The sequence below is a fragment of the Ranitomeya variabilis genome, chromosome 1, assembly GCF_051348905.1.
Source record: "Ranitomeya variabilis isolate aRanVar5 chromosome 1, aRanVar5.hap1, whole genome shotgun sequence".
Lineage (NCBI taxonomy): Eukaryota > Metazoa > Chordata > Amphibia > Anura > Dendrobatidae > Ranitomeya > Ranitomeya variabilis.
Genome location: NC_135232.1, coordinates 871,616,189 through 871,632,949, shown reverse-complemented (window position 1 = coordinate 871,632,949; position 16,761 = coordinate 871,616,189). Strand labels below are relative to the sequence as shown.

The window sequence follows — 16,761 nt, the reverse complement described above, 5'->3', positions numbered from 1 at the left end:
GTATACCGTACTTTTTCCGAGATCTTATAAAGACGACCATCAATGAAGGGACAACATTAAAAGAGGGGAGATAACGACCCCATCAGTCAGTGTTCACTATACCGTTTTGGTTGGGTGCACTCTATAGCCTGCCAGATAGTAGAGCCTTTACTTACAACTGTTAATATCCTATCCCATAGACGTTTACAGATATTGTACAATGTAGGATTTGTTTTGTTACAGGCGTATTCTTCCTACTGTATGTAAAAGGTGGTTTGACTTTAGTCTTAGTGACATCAGCAGTAAAAATGTTACTATAAAGTAAAAGTTGATACTGAATTGCTCAGATTAGTATATAAAAACTTCCCCATAAAAAATACATGGACTTGTAGGTCGCTGATGAGCCCTTCTGCTTCCTTATTAGCTATTTTTCTGCTTTCGTACAAGTGCAATAGTTGTTAGGTGATGAGTACAGTTGGCAGCCATTGCACTGCCCATATGGCTGGTCACCCACCCAGTTTCCCAAGAACAAAGGAATCCGCATTGTTACAAAATGCAGAATTACAGTGCCTTGCAAAAGTATTCGGCTCCTTGGAACTTTTCTACCTTTTCCCACTTATCATGCTTCAAACATAAAGATACCAAATGTAAATTTTTGGTGAAGAATCACCAAGTGGAACACAATTGTGAAGTTGAATGAAATTTATTGGTTATTTTACATTTTTGTGGAAATTCAAAAACTGAAAAGTGGAGCGTGCAACATTATTCGACCCCTTTACTTTCAGTGCAGCAAACTCACTCCAGAAGTTCATTGTGGATCTCTGAATGATCCAATGTTGTCCTAAATGCCTAATGATGATAAATATAATCCACCTGTGTGTAATCAAGTCTCCGTATAAATGCACCTGCTCTGTGATAGTTTCAGGGTTCTGTTTGAAGCACAGAGAGCATCATGAAGACCAAGGAACACAGCAGACAGGTCCGTATTACTGTTGTGTTGAAGTTTAAAGCTGGATTTGGATGCAAAATGATTTCCAAAACTTTAAACATCCCAAGGAGCACTGTGCAAGCGATCATATTGAAATGGAAGGAGTATCATACCACTGCAAATCTACCAAGACCCGGCCGTCCCTCTAAACTTTCATCTCAAACAAGGAGAAGACTGATCAGAGATGCAGCCAAGAGGCCCATGATCACTCTGGGTGAACTGCAGAGATCTAGAGCTGAGGTGGGACAGTCTGTCCAGAGGACAACAATCAGTTGTACACTGCACAAATCTGGCCTTTATGGAAGAGTGGCAAGAAGAAAGCCATTTCTTAAAGATATCCATAAATAGTGTTATTTAAAGTTTGCAACCAGCCACCTGAGAGACACACCAAACATGTGGAAGAAGGTGCTCTGGTCAGATGAAACCAAAATAGAACTTTTTGGCAATAATGCCAAACGATATGTTTGCCCTAAAGGCAACACAGCTCATCACCCTGAACACACCATCCCCACTGTCAAACATGGTGGTGGCAGCATCATGGTTTGGGCCTGCTTTTCTTCAGCAGGGACAGGGAAGATGGTTAAAATTGTTGGGAAGATGGATCGAGCCAAATACAGGACCATTCTTGAAGAAAACCTGTTGGAGTCTGCAAAAGACCCAAGAATGGGACGGAGATTTGCCTTCCAACAAGACAATGATCCCAAACATAAAGCAAAATCTACAATGGAATGGTTCACAAATAAACGTATCCAGGTGTTAGAATGGCCAAGTGAAAGTCCAGACCTCAATCCCATCGAGAATCTGAGGAAAGAGCTGAAAACTGCTGTTCACAAACGATCTCCATCAAACTTCACTGAGCTCAAGCTGTTTGCCAAGGAAGGATGGGCAAGAATTTCAGTCTCAATGTACAAAACTGATAGAGACATACCCCAAGCGACTTGCAGCTGTAATCACAGCAAAAGGTGGCGCAACAAAGTATTAAGTTAAAGGGGCACCTCTTTAATTTTATGCAGGCACTGGTCTTAAATGAAATCTTATTTATTGTTTAGTTGAAGCAGAGACAGAACACCGTTGTGGTGAGGGCAGATCTAATAATAGGAGTTTGTTCACACTGAGAAATCTGTTCCAAATCTGTAAGTAATTTTCACAGAAAATCTGCACCATACTCAATGTAAGCTCAGATGTCACTTTCTGTAAGACCGGGGTCACACTAGCGTAGAATACGGACGAGTGCTATGCGAGAAAACATCGCATAGCACTCAGACCAGTGTTAATTTATAGGGCAGCTCACATCTGCTATTATTTTCTCATGCCGAATCGGCCGAGTCTATGGGTGCGAGTGACAGAACGCACATCACTCGCATATCATCCAAGTGCAGTGCGATATATGCCGACGCCGGCAGTGGGGGAGATGGAGAAATTCATTTCTCCGCCTCCTCAGCAGCTGTGCTCCGATTCTCTCTCTGCGTCACTCGGCGCACACTCACAGCAGAGCAGGAGCCCAGGGTCATTAGCATATCGCATCCCATGCTCTCACATCGGATGTAATACACTAATGTGACCGCTGCCTAGTGCCAATTTCTGCAGCTGAATAGCCCTTGGAGATGCTTTACTATGGAAAGAAAACAATTGTTGGGTATGGCATTGTTCTAGGGGAAGATAACATTTTGAAAAACGTAGTAACCTATGATGTGTCGTCTTTGTTTCCCTCCATAGTGGCAGTGCTGTGGGGCATTCGGAGCTGATGATTGGAATCTGAATATTTACTTCAACTGCACTGATGCCAATGCCAGTCGGGAGCGCTGTGGGGTGCCATTCTCCTGCTGTACGAAAGACCCTGCTGTACGCTACTTCTTTTTATCCCCTATTTTTAGGGCATCCACAATACTTTCACACCTCTGGCAACATGGGATAAATTATACTGGTATCATTCTTAGCAATATTTAATGTCCATGAATTAAAGTGTGGCATTGAGGCACATGACACGGAGCATTGTATCGGGGTAGGCCTAGGTCGTCCAGATTGTAGAAATGTTGACAATAGCAGGACAGTAGAAAGAAAATGTACTTTGTGCGTTTCTACATTTCTGATATTAATATGTTAAATTTTATCACTTATAGGAAGACGTCATTAACACTCAATGTGGATATGATGTCAGGCAAAAGCCAGTAAGTATGGGTCATTACTTTTCTGCAAATTGCCTTCATGTTTTACTCTGGGGAATCTAAAAAGATTTGATATTGCAGTGAGACATTTCACCAAAGAAGCAAATTAAAACATAAGATAAATATCCAAAGAAAATTTCCTCCAAAACATAAAGAAGTTAAGCTAGCCATTAGATCACGGGTTGGCAATTAATTTTCCCAAGGGGCCACATAAAAGGTGACTGTTGTGTGGGCCAAAGCAACTGTCTGAAATTATTTCTGCTCAATGTAAATACTAATACTAATTAATATTGTTTTATACTAAATTTATTTGTATCACTTTTTGAGCAGAATTATATATTTTGACTCACCGCTACTTCTAATACATTTAATGATAGGGCTTATTGTAACATATTCTTATCTTTGAGCAGCTAAGCAACACCATATAATTTATTACTTTTTAGTAGGTTTGTAAATCATAAGCTCCTTTTATTCAGCCCTTGTACATTGATCTGCAGCTCCCACCACACAGTATAATGTTCCCACAGCCCCCATATATAGTGTGATGTTCTCAGTCCCTCACATAAGATATGACTGTCCTCACAGCGCTCCACACATGGTATCACGGTCCTCACAGTCCACCACACACGTTATGACAGTCCTCACAGTCCACCACACACGGTATAATGGTCTTCACACATAGTTTGATGGTCTTCACAGGTCCCCCTATATGCAGTACTAGCTGTACTACCCGGCTTCGCCCTGGTTAATGACTGCTGTTAGTAAAATAGAATGTGTTAACAAAAATTTATTCTGCACACAAAAACCACAAAACAAATAGATAGAAATGTAATTATTAAAAGGCAAAAACTAAGCTAATAGAAGAGTTTCACAACATATATTAGCTTTGTTATACTGAGAATGTCTTTGTTGCCTATATTAACCAATCAGAGCTCAGGTTAAATAACTGTTGCAAAATAGAAGCTGAGCTGTGATTGGTTGCTATTGGCAGCCTGATAAATCCCCAGCCAACAGGAAGTCCTGCCCCCTGGAAGTATATATTAGCTCATGTAGCGCCCCCACCGCCGCAGGGCCGAGGGGTTACCCGGTACCGGGCCTCTGAGTCTCTGCTCTGGGGTTGTCACGGCGGCTAGGCCCCGGTCCGTGACCCTGCCGTGGGGCGCACAGTGAATGATAGGTGTGGATGTAGGTAGTGCGGTGCAGTAAATAACGAGGACACCAGGTTGCAGTCTCTTTACCTCTTTACTGAAGATCTCTGGGTCCTCAGTCCAGAATACGGTTCACCAGGCTGCGCAAGTCCGGCCGGTCCAATGGCACCTCCAGAGTTCTCTTCACAGGTGGAAATCGGTGCCTTCCTTCTAGCGCTATGTGTTGCGGTCCTTCCCTGCTGTGCTTACGGAAAGTCCCCACAACCGTTGTGTCTGTTTCTTAAGTTCCCTCACAACTCGATTAAATGATGTTCTTCTAATCCGCCGTCCCTCCCTGTTGTTCTGATTGGGACGGCACCCGTTTGACGGGTAGGCTCGGAGCTCTTCCGGGACCCTAGAGTCGCCCCTCTCCACAAGGTGCCCCCCAAGACTTCATAGGTGATTTGTGTGAGACAGCCCGCCTTAGACTGACTATCCTGCCGCTGTTTAGAGTATTGCTTGAAGCTGAATGTTATGATACTCCCTCGGCGTTCCGGCCACCGGTAGTGCGCCTCAGTAGGATGTTGCTCCGGTCTTACAGCACGACCCCTACTGGTATTCTCTTATTGCTTGATCTCGTTTCTCACTCAGCACAATCTATCTCGCTTCTAGTCCTTTCTTGGGTCCCGCCGCTTCCCGGAGCTGGCGCGGACCCGTTACGTTCTTTCCAATGCCAAGCCTCTGTCAGGATCCCACCCCTGACAGAGACCCTACTGTCTCTTCCTCCACAACACCCTCTGCCACCAGGTGTTGCTTCGTCCAATCCAGTCAGCTTTCTGATCTAACTTCCTGCCTGACCCCCAGTTTACCCACTATGGTGGGGAGTGGCCTAATGAATAGCACCCTTAGCTCCCCCCGGAGGCCCAGCTGTGAAATGTATTGGTGTCTGTGATACCTGATCAGATGAACTCCTTCAGTGCCATCGGACGCACCGTAGCTCCCCATAGTGGCGGAGCCACAGTACTGCAACGACCAGGACTCTGGGGCGCTGCACTCACACATACACATAATAGACAGGTCATGTGACTGACAGCTGCCGTATTTCTTATATGGTACATTTGTTGCTCTTGTAGTTTGCTTATTAATCAGATTTTTATTTTTGAAGGACAATACCAGACTTGTGTGTGTTTTAGGGCGAGTTTCATGTGTCAAGTTGTGTGTGTTGAGTTGCGTGTGGCGACATGCATGTAGCGACTTTTGTGAGATGAGTTTTGTGTGGCGACATGCGTGTAGCAACATTTTGTGTGTCAAGTTGCATGTGACAGGTTAGTGTAGCAAGTTGTGTGCAGCAAGATTTGTGCATGGCGAGTTTTGCGCGTGGCGAGTTTTATGTGTGGTGCGTTTTGAGTATGTGCAAGTTTTGTGTGAGGCAACTTTTGCATGTGGTGCAACTTTTGTACATGTGGCAATTTTTCTGTGTGTGCAAGTTTTGCATGAGATGAGTTTTCCATGAGGTGAGTTTTGCACGTGTGGCGAGTTTTGCGTGAGCCTAGTTTTGCATATGGCGAGTTTTGCATGTAGCGAGTTTTGCGCGTTGCGAGTTTTGAGTGGCGACTTTTGTGTTTCGACTTTTATGTGGTGAGGTTGGTGTGTGTGTGGTGAAATGTGTGCTGAGGGTGGTATATGTGTTCAAGCACGTGGTAGTGTGTGGCGCATTTTGTGTTTGTGTTCATATCCCCGTGTGTGGTGAGTATCCCATGTCGGGGCCCCACCTTAGCAACTGTACGGTATATACTCTTTGTCGCCATCGCTCTCATTCTTTAAGTCCTCATTGTTCACATCTGGCAGTTGTCAATTTTCCTCCAACACTTTTCCCTTCACTTTTTCCCCATTATGTAGATAGGGGCAAAATTGTTTGGTGAATTGGAACGCGCGGGGTTAAAATTTCACCTCTCAACATAGCCTATGATGCTCTCGGGGTCCAGACGTGTGACTGTGCAAAACTTTGTGGCTGTAGCTGCGACGGTGCAGATGCCAATCCCGGACATAAGCACATACATACATACACACATTCAGCTTTATATATTAGATATACCTGTATGTAATCTCCTGTATATAGAATATACCTGTGTGTCATCTCACCTATATATAGTATATATCTGTGTGTCATCTCCTCCTGTATATAGTATATACCTGTATGTCATCTCCTCCTATACATAGCATATACCTGTATGTCATCTCCTCCTGTATATACTATATACCTGTAGGTAATCTGCTCCTGTATATAGTATATACCTGTATGTCATCTCCTCCTGTATGTAGTATGTACCTGTATGTCATCTCCTCCTCTATATAGTATATACCTGTGTGTCATCTCTCCTGTATATAGTATATATCTGTGTGTCATCTCCTCCTGTATATAGTATATACCTGTGTCATCTCCCCTGTAAATAGTATATACCTGTGTGTCATCTCCTCCTGTATATAGTATATAGCTGTATGTCATCTCCTCCTGTATTAGACCTCATTCACACGTTATTTGGTCAGTATTTTTACCTCAGTATTTGTAAGCTAAAATGGCAGCCTGATAAATCCCCAGCCAACAGTAAGCCCACCCCCTGGCAGTATATTTTAGCTCACACATACACATAATAGACTGGTCATGTGACTGACAGCTGCCGGATTCCTATATGGTACATTTGTTGCTCTTGTAGTTTGTCAGCTTATTAATCAGATTTTTATTTTTGAAGGATAATACCAGACTTGTGTGTGTTTTAGGGCGAGTTTCGTGTGTCAAGTTATGTGTGTTGAGTTGCGTGTGGCGACATGCATGTAGGGACTTTTGTGAGATGAGTTTTGTGTGGCAACATGCGTGTAGCAACTTTTTGTGTGTCGAGTTGCATGTGACAGGTTAGTGTAGCAAGTTGTGTGCAGCAAGTTTTGCGCATGGCGAGTTTTGCGCGTGGCGAGTTTTATGTGTGGTGCCTTTTGAGTATGTGCAAGTTTTGTGTGAGGCAACTTTTGCATGTGTTGCAACTTTTGTGCATGTGGCAATTTTTCTGCGTGTGGCAATTTTTCTGCGTGTGCAAGTTTTGCATGTGGCGAGTTTTCCATGAGGTGAGTTTTGCACGTGTGGCGAGTTTTGCATGTGGAGAGTTTTGCGCGTGGCGAGTTTTGAGCGGCGACTTTTGTGTTTCTACTTTTATGTGGCGAGGTTGGTGTATGTGTGGTGAAATGTGCGCTGAGGGTGGTATATGTGTCCGAGCACGTGGTAGTGTGTGGCGCATTTTGTGTGTGTGTTCATATCCCCGTGGTGGTGTGGTGATTATCCCATGTTGGGGCCCCACCTTAGCAACTGTACAGTATATACTCTTTGGCGCCATCGCTGTCATTCTTTAAGTCCCCCTTGTTCACATCTGGCAGCTGTTAATTTGCCTCCAACACTTTTCCTTTCATTTTTTCCCCATTATGTAGATAGGGGCAAAATTGTTTGGTGAATTGGAAAGCGCGGGGTTAAAATTTCACCTCACAACATAGCCTATGACGCTCTCGGGGTCCAGATGTGTGACTGTGCAAAATTTTGTGCCTGTAGCTGCGACGCCTCCAACACTTTTCCTTTCACTTTTTCCCCATTATGTAGATAGGGGCAAAATTGTTTGGTGAATTCGAAAGCGCGGGGTTAAAATTTCACCTCACAACATAGCCTATGATGCTCTCGGGGTCCAGACGTGTGACTGTGCAAAATTTTGTGGCTGTAGCTGCGACGGTTCAGATGCCAATCCCGGACATACATACATACATACATACACACACACATACACACATTCAGCTTTATATATTAGACTAGCTGTACTACCCGGCTTCGCCCGGGTTAATGACTGCTGTTAGCAAAATAGAATGTGTTAACAAAAATTTATTCTGCACACAAAAACCACAAAACAAATAGATAGAAATGTAATTATTAAAAGGCAAAAACTAAGCAAATAGAAGCATTTCACAACATATATTAGCTTTGTTATACTGAGAATGTCTTTGTTGCCTATATTAACCAATCAGAGCTCAGGTTAATTAACTGTAGCAAAATAGAAGCTGAGCTGTGATTGGTTGCTATTGGCAGCCTGATAAATCCCCAGCCAACAGGAAGCCCTCCCCCCTGGCAGTATATATTAGCTCACACATACACATAATAGACAGGTCATGTGACTGACAGCTGCCGTATTTCCTATATGGTACATTTGTTGCTCTTGTAGTTTGCTTATTAATCAGATTTTTATTTTTGAAGGACAATACCAGACTTGTGTGTGTTTTAGGGCGAGTTTTATGTGTCAAGTTGTGTGTGTTGAGTTGCGTGTGGCGACATGCATGTAGCGACTTTTGTGAGATGAGTTTTGTGTGGCGACATGCGTGTAGCAACATTTTGTGTGTTGAGTTGCATGTGACAGGTTAGTGTAGCAAGTTGTGTGCAGCAAGATTTGTGCATGGCGAGTTTTGCGCGTGGCGAGTTTTATGTGTGGTGCATTTTGAGTATGTGCAAGTTTTGTGTGAGGCAACTTTTGCATGTGGTGCAACTTTTGTACATGTGGCAATTTTTCTGTGTGTGCAAGTTTTGCATGAGGTGAGTTTTCCATGAGGTGAGTTTTGCACATGTGGCGAGTTTTGCGTGAGCCTAGTTTTGCATATGGCGAGTTTTGCATGTAGCGAGTTTTGAGTGGTGACTTTTGTGTTTCGACTTTTATGTGGCGAGGTTGGTGTGTGTGTGTGGTGAAATGTGTGCTGAGGGTGGTATATGTGTTCAAGCACGTGGTAGTGTGTGGCGCATTTTGTGTTTGTGTTCATATCCCCGTGTGTGGTGAGTATCCCATGTCGGGGCCCCACCTTAGCAACTGTACGGTATATACTCTTTGTCGCCATCGCTCTCATTCTTTAAGTCCTCATTGTTCACATCTGGCAGCTGTCAATTTTCCTCCAACACTTTTCCCTTCACTTTTTCCCCATTATGTAGATAGGAGCAAAATTGTTTGGTGAATTGGAACGCGCGGGGTTAAAATTTCACCTCACAACATAGCCTATGACGCTCTCGGGGTCCAGACGTGTGACTGTGCAAAATTTTGTGGCTGTAGCTGCGACGGTACAGATGCCAATCCCGGACATACACACATACATACATACACACATTCAGCTTTATATATTAGATATACCTGTATGTAATCTCCTGTATATAGTATATACCTGTGTGTCATCTCACCTATATATAGTATATATCTGTGTGTCATCTCCTGTATATAGTATATACCTGTATGTCATCTCCTCCTATACATAGCATATACCTGTGTCATCTCCTCCTGTATATACTATATACCTGTAGGTAATCTGCTCCTGTATATAGTATATACCTGTGTGTCATCTCCTCCTGTATATAGTATATACCTGTATGTCATCTCCTCCTGTATGTAGTATGTACCTGTATGTCATCTCCTCCTCTATATAGTATATACCTGTGTGTCATCTCTCCTGTATATAGTATATATCTGTGTGTCATCTCCTCCTGTATATAGTATATACCTGTGTGTCATCTCCCCTGTAAATAGTATATACCTGTGTGTCATCTCCTGTATATAGTATATAGCTGTATGCCATCTCCTCCTGTATTAGCCCTCGTTCACACGTTATTTGGTCAGTATTTTTACCTCAGTATTTGTAAGCTAAAATGGCAGCCTGATAAATCCCCAGCCAACAGTAAGCCCACCCCCTGGCAGTATATATTAGCTCACACATACACATAATAGACTGGTCATGTGACTGACAGCTGCCGGATTCCTATATGGTACATTTGTTGCTCTTGTAGTTTGTCTGCTTATTAATCAGATTTTTATTTTTGAAGGATACCAGACTTGTGTGTGTTTTAGGGCGAGTTTCGTGTGTCAAGTTGTGTGTGTTGAGTTGCGTGTGGCGACATGCATGTAGGGACTTTTGTGAGATGAGTTTTGTGTGGCGACATGCGTGTAGCAACTTTTTGTGTGTCGAGTTGCATGTGACAGGTTAGTGTAGCAAGTTGTGTGCAGCAAGTTTTGCGCATGGCGAGTTTTGCGCATGGCGAGTTTTATGTGTGGTGCCTTTTGAGTATGTGCAAGTTTTGTGTGAGGCAACTTTTGCATGTGTTGCAACTTTTGTGCATGTGGCAATTTTTCTGCGTGTGGCAATTTTTCTGCGTGTGCAAGTTTTGCGTGTGGCGAGTTTTGCACGTGTGGCGAGTTTTGCATGTGGAGAGTTTTGCGCGTGGCGAGTTTTGAGCGGCGACTTTTGTGTTTCTACTTTTATGTGGCGAGGTTGGTGTATGTGTGGTGAAATGTGCACTGAGGGTGGTATATGTGTTCGAGCACGTGGTAGTGTGTGGCGCATTTTGTGTGTGTGTTCATATCCCCGTGGTGGTGTGATTATCCCATGTTGGGGCCCCACCTTAGCAACTGTACAGTATATACTCTTTGGTGCCATCGCTGTCATTCTTTAAGTCCCCCTTGTTCACATCTGGCAGCTGTTAATTTGCCTCCAACACTTTTCCTTTCATTTTTTCCCCATTATGTAGATAGGGGCAAAATTGTTTGGTGACTTGGAAAGCGCGGGGTTAAAATTTCACCTCACAATATAGCTTTGACGCTCTCAGGGTCCAGACGTGTGACTGTGCAAAATTTTGTGCCTGTAGCTGCGACGCCTCCAACACTTTTCCTTTCACTTTTTCCCCATTATGTAGATAGGGGCAAAATTGTTTGGTGAATTGGAAAGCGCGGGGTTAAAATTTCACCTCACAACATAGCCTATGACGCTCTCGGGGTCCAGACGTGTGACTGTGCAAAATTTTGTGGCTGTAGCTGCTACGGTTCAGATGCCAATCCCGGACATACATACATACATACATACATACACACACACACACATTCAGCTTTATATATTAGATGAACAAACACACACTGCACACAGTATGGGCCCACCAGCAGCCCTCCTATACACAGTATGAGCCCACACCCAGCTCTCTTTACACTGTATGAGCCCACACACAGCTGTCAATATGGTATGATGCTCCTATGTATTGAAACATAAAAAAACAAAAAAAACACATACTCACCTCACTCCCATTCCACCAGCGTTCTGATCCAGTCTTTGCTGTGTTCACTAACGCTTCACACAGCAGACACAATGTAATGACATCATTGGGTCTGCTGTCTCAGTCGCACATGCTGAATGGTGGAACAAGGAGCCGGTGGATTTCTCCTCCACCATTATATTTACTGCTATCTGAATCTTGAGGATGCAGGTAATGTTGAAATCGAGACAACAAGCAGGGGAGTTCTGACACCTGGTTCAGTGTATTTAGCCCTTCAGTTATCTTGAACAACAAGCCGGAAAGGAATAGTGAGAGGACCAGATGTGGCCCATGGGTTGCGTTTTGCCCACATTTATATTAGATGATTTTGGCGGCACTGACCAAACATCTAATGGACCTCCTGGTTCTCTTTTCCAGACATCAAGTGGCCCAATCTTTATGTTCTCAAAGAATACACAGCTGTGCTCAAAAGTTTACCTACCTCAGCAGAATTTTTGCTTTCTTGGCCTTTTTTCAGAGAATATGAATGTTAACACCAAAACTTTTTCTCCACTCATGGTTAGTGGTTGGGTGAAGCCATTTATTGTCAAACTACTGTGTTTTCTCTTTTTAAATCATAATGACAACCCAAAACATCCAAATAACCCTGATCAAAAGTTCACATGCCCGGTGATTTTGGCCTGATAGCATGCACAGAAGTTGACACAAATGGGTTTGAATGGCTGCTAAAGGCAACATCCTCACCTGTGACCTGTTTGAGTGAGTTTCTAGAATCCAGACAGACTGTTGCACCTTTCATCCAGCCACTGACATTTCTGGATTGTGAGTCATGGGCAAAGCAAAAAGAATTGTCAACGGATCTATGGGAAAAGGTAGTTGAACTGTATAAAACAGGAAAGGGATACAAAAAGATATCCAGGGAATTGATAATGGTAGTCAGCAGCGTTCAAACTGTGACTAACAAATAGAAAATCAGGGGCTCTTTAAAAACAAAACAACGATCAGATAGACGAACAAAAATTTTGTCCACAACTGCCAATTGTCCGGGATGCAAATAACACACAAATAACATCAGCTGAAATACAGGGCTCTCTGAAAACTAGTGGTGTGTCTGTTTCAAGATGCACAATAAGGAGGCACTTGAAGAAAAATGGGCTGCATGGTCGAGTCGCCAGAAGAAAGCTATTACTGCGCAAATGCCACAAAGTATCTCACCTGCAATACACAAAACAGCACAGATACAAGCCTCAAAACGTTTGGAACAAGGTAATTTGGAGTGATGAGATCAAAATTGAATGTTTTGGCCACAACCATAAACAATACCAATAAAGTGCTTGTGCATAACAGTGCTCAATAAAAAAAAATTGGTTTGGTTTCACCAAAAGGATGTTTTCCCACAGCAGGTTCAGCCTAGACAGGAGCAGGATATATGATTCAGTGTATTTGCTTGGGAGGGAAGGAAGTATATCTATTTTTCCCTGTTGTGCCCCTGTATTGCTTCTGTCCTTACAAGGACAGTCCCCAAGTATACCCTGCTATGGGAAATCCACCATCACTCTGTAAATGTATATTTCTTACGCGTTTCTTCCCCAATAACGGAGATTCATCAGGGGAATCTAAATGTCATGCATTAAGTGGAAAAAAGATATAAATGTCTCTAGTACAGTAAAATCCTGCAGTGGCAGGTATATTAATGTCTATGTGTGACCATCTGCATCACAAACCCTATATGAGTGGATGGCAGGAGCAATACAGGGGCACGACAGGGAGGAATAGATATACTTCCTTCCCTCCCAAGCAAATTCATTGGATTATATATCCTGCTCCTGTCCAGGCTGAACCTGCTGTGGGAAAATGTCCTTTTGGTGAGACCAAACCAATTTTTTTAATTAAGCAGCTATGCATGAGCACTTTATTGGTATTGCTTTGTGTCACTGTTATTGTTGGTCCAGGGGCCCTTTTAATATTTGTCAATAAAGGTTAGATTTTAATTTATTGAATTAGGACTCTCCTAGCTATACTCCTTTGTTATCATGAGGGTAAAAGAATAGTGGTTCAACAAATCACTAAGGTTGATTCCACAACCATAAACTTTACATTTGGAGAGAGGTCGACAAGGCCTGATGAAAGGAACACCATTCCTACTGTAAAGCACAGAGGTGGATCGCTGCTGTTTTGGGAATGTATGAGCTAAAAAAAGGCACAGGAATTCCATCAAAGTTGAAGGAAAGATGAATGCAGCAAATGCTGGAGACAAATTTGCACTCATCAGCCTGAAAGCTGCGCATGGGGCGTACTTGGACGTTCCAACATGACAAGGATCCAAAACACAAGGCCAAGTTGACTTGTCACTGGCTACAGCAGAACAAAGGGAAGTTTCTGGAGTGGTCATCTCAGTCTCCTGACCTCAGTATCATTGAGCCATTATGGGGAGATCTCAAGTGTGCAGTTCATGCTAGACAGCCCAGGAATTTACAGGAACTTGAGGCTTTTGCCAAGAACAGTAGGCAGCTTTACCATCTGAGAACATAAAGAACCTCATCCACAACTACCACAAAAGACTTAAAGCTGTCATTGATGTTAGAGGGGCAATACACAATATTAGGAAATGGGGTATGTGAACTTTTGATTAGGGTCATTTGGATGTTTTGGGTTGTCATTATGATTTAACCCTTTCGCGACATGCGCCGTACATGTACTGCGCATGTCGGGTCCCCTGCTTTGATGTGCGCTCCGGCGGTGAGCGCACATCAAAGTCTCGACATGTCAGCTGTTTTGTACAGCTGACATGTGCGCGCAATAGCGGCGGGTGAAATCGCTATTCACCCGCCGCTATTAACCTGTTAAATGGCGCTGTCAAACGCAGACAGCGGCATTTAACTACCACATCCGGCCGTGCGGCCGGATCTGACGTCATCGCCGACCCCCGTCACATGATCGGGGGTCAGCGATGCATCAGGAAGGTAACCATAGAGGTCCTTGAGACCTCTATGGTTACTGATCACTGGTAGCTGTGAGCGCCCCCCTGTGGTCGGCGCTCACAGCACACCTGCATTTGAGCTACATAACAGCGATCTGATGATCGCTGTTATGTAGCAGAGCCGATCAGGCTGTGCCTGCTTCTAGCCTCCCATGGAGGCTATTGAAGCATGGCAAAAGTGAAAAAAATTTTTTTAAAAATGTGAAAAAAATATTAAAAATATAAAAGTTTAAATCACCCCCCTTTCGCCCCATCCTAAATAAAACAATAAAAAAAACCAAAAACCTACACATATTTGGTATCGCCGCGTTCAGAATCGCCCAATCTATCAATTAAAAAAAAGCATTAACCTGATCGCTAAAGAGCGTAGCGAGAAAAAAATCCGAAACGCCAGAATTACGGTTTTTTGGTCGCCGCGACATTGCGTTAAAATGCAATAACGGACGATCAAAAGAACGCACCTGCGCCGAAATGGGATCATTAAAAACATCAGCTCAGCACGCAAAAAATAAGCCCTCACCCGACCCCAGATCACGAAAAATGGAGACGCTACGAGTATCGGAAAACGGCATTTTTTTTTTAAATTTTTTTTTTTAAGCAAAGTTTGGAATTTTTTTTCACCACTTGGATAAAAAATAACCTAGTCATGTTAGGTGTCTATGAACTCGTAATGACCTAGAGAATCATAATGGCAGGTTAGTTTTAGCATTTAGTGAACCTAGCAAAAAAGCCAAACAAAAAACAAGTGTGGGATTGCACTTTTTTTGCAATTTCACCGCACTTGGAATTTTTTTCCCGTTTTCTAGTACACGACATGGTAAAACCAATGATGTTGTTCAAAAGTACAACTCGTCCCGCAAAAAATAAGCCCTCACATGGACACATTGACGGAAAAATAAAAAAGTTATGGCTCTGGGAAGGAGGGGAGCGAAAAACGAAAACACAAAAACGAAAAAGGGCCGCGGCATGAAGGGGTTAAAAAGAGAAAACACAGTAGTTTGATAATAAATGGCTTGACCCATCCACTAACCATGAGTGGAGAAAAAGTTTTGGTGTCATCATTCATATTCTCTGAAAAAAGGCCAAGAAAGCAATAATTCAGGTGGGGTATGTAAACTTTTGAGCACAACTGTATGCTTTCTACAGCATCATGTGATTAAATAGAATAGTTTTCGTTATTCCATAATATTTTTTTTGCTGTAAATTAACGTATACTGGATCCTCTGTTGGGTTAACCCTCTGGATTAACAGAGTATACATCCTAGAAGCTATCCATACTGGGAACTTCATAAAATGAAAATGTGAATGACATCTTAAAGGTTTATAATTGAGTTTTCGTCTCTTGCAGGAACTTGACCAGCAAGCAACTATACATACCAAAGGTTGTGTTCCCCAGTTTGAGAAGTGGTTGCAAGATAATCTAACCATTGTGGCCGGGGTGTTCATAGGCATTGCATTATTGCAGGTAAATGGAATGAGTAATTGTGGTGTACTGAAATGAACCCAGGTAGGTAGCCAATTTGGTCCCTTATTTGCTGTTTTTCTATTCCTATGGCACAAGAGAAAATCCAAAATTCTCAACAAAAATGTGCATATAGCCTTCATCTGTATGCTGTAAAATTAAAAGTTCAGTTTTTCATTTTTCTGCAGAAAAGAACTAAATCTCTGTGTTAGTATATGTCGAAAATAGTAGTTAGAGTGAGTTAGCATCCACTAGTGATGAGCAAACGTGCTCCGATAAGCTGTAATTTGAGCATGTTCTTGTGCCAACTGAGTATCTTCGATGTTCTCGGATAATATATTCGAGTCCCTATATCTGCATGTCTCGCCACTGTTCGACAGCCACAACACAATCAGGGGTTTCCTCACAAACAGGCAATCCCCATGTGCTGAGGCTGTCGAACAGCCATGAGACGTGCAGCCATAGGGTCTCGAATATATTTTTCTAGCACGCCGAAGACACTCTGTTAGCACAGGAGCATGGATAACACCTTATCCGGGCACGTTCGCTCATCACTAGCGCCTAGTGCTTCCAGATTTTATCCATTCCTTTTTAGGTACATAAGCTGCCCTTCTTTTTAGTATTCTTCATTGTATGCATATTCAGCCCTTCTCACCATTTATCAGAATTTATATGTCTTCTGGATATTATGCACTACTTGTAATGTCATCTTGGTTTACTGCCTTTCCAATGTTCTTCTAACATGGAGCATATCTTTGCGGCGTGATGATCCAGGTCTGCAGCAGCTGGCCATGGATGAATGCCAGTGTTATAACACATACTATACATCAAATTCTCTTTGTTCACTGCAGTATGCGAATTTCAAACTCACTGCTGCAAAGAAATGCATTAGTCATCAGTCCCCTGTTTATCTTCAAAGTATGACTCTGCTTGGAATAAGTCACAAAGTGACAGACCTCCA

General features: G+C 42.9%; 1 protein-coding gene across 1 annotated transcript in view; it reads left to right on the top strand.

Annotated features, from left to right (window-relative positions):
• TSPAN5 (tetraspanin 5) overlaps positions 1 to 16,761 on the top strand; it is a 207,313-nt gene that overhangs the window by 186,682 nt on the left and 3,870 nt on the right. Inside the window, exons 5-7 of the mRNA XM_077277442.1 lie at positions 2,684 to 2,809; positions 3,088 to 3,135; positions 15,687 to 15,803. Of these exons, the coding sequence (XP_077133557.1) occupies positions 2,684 to 2,809; positions 3,088 to 3,135; positions 15,687 to 15,803 (291 nt within the window). The remainder of the gene's footprint in view (positions 1 to 2,683; positions 2,810 to 3,087; positions 3,136 to 15,686; positions 15,804 to 16,761) is intronic.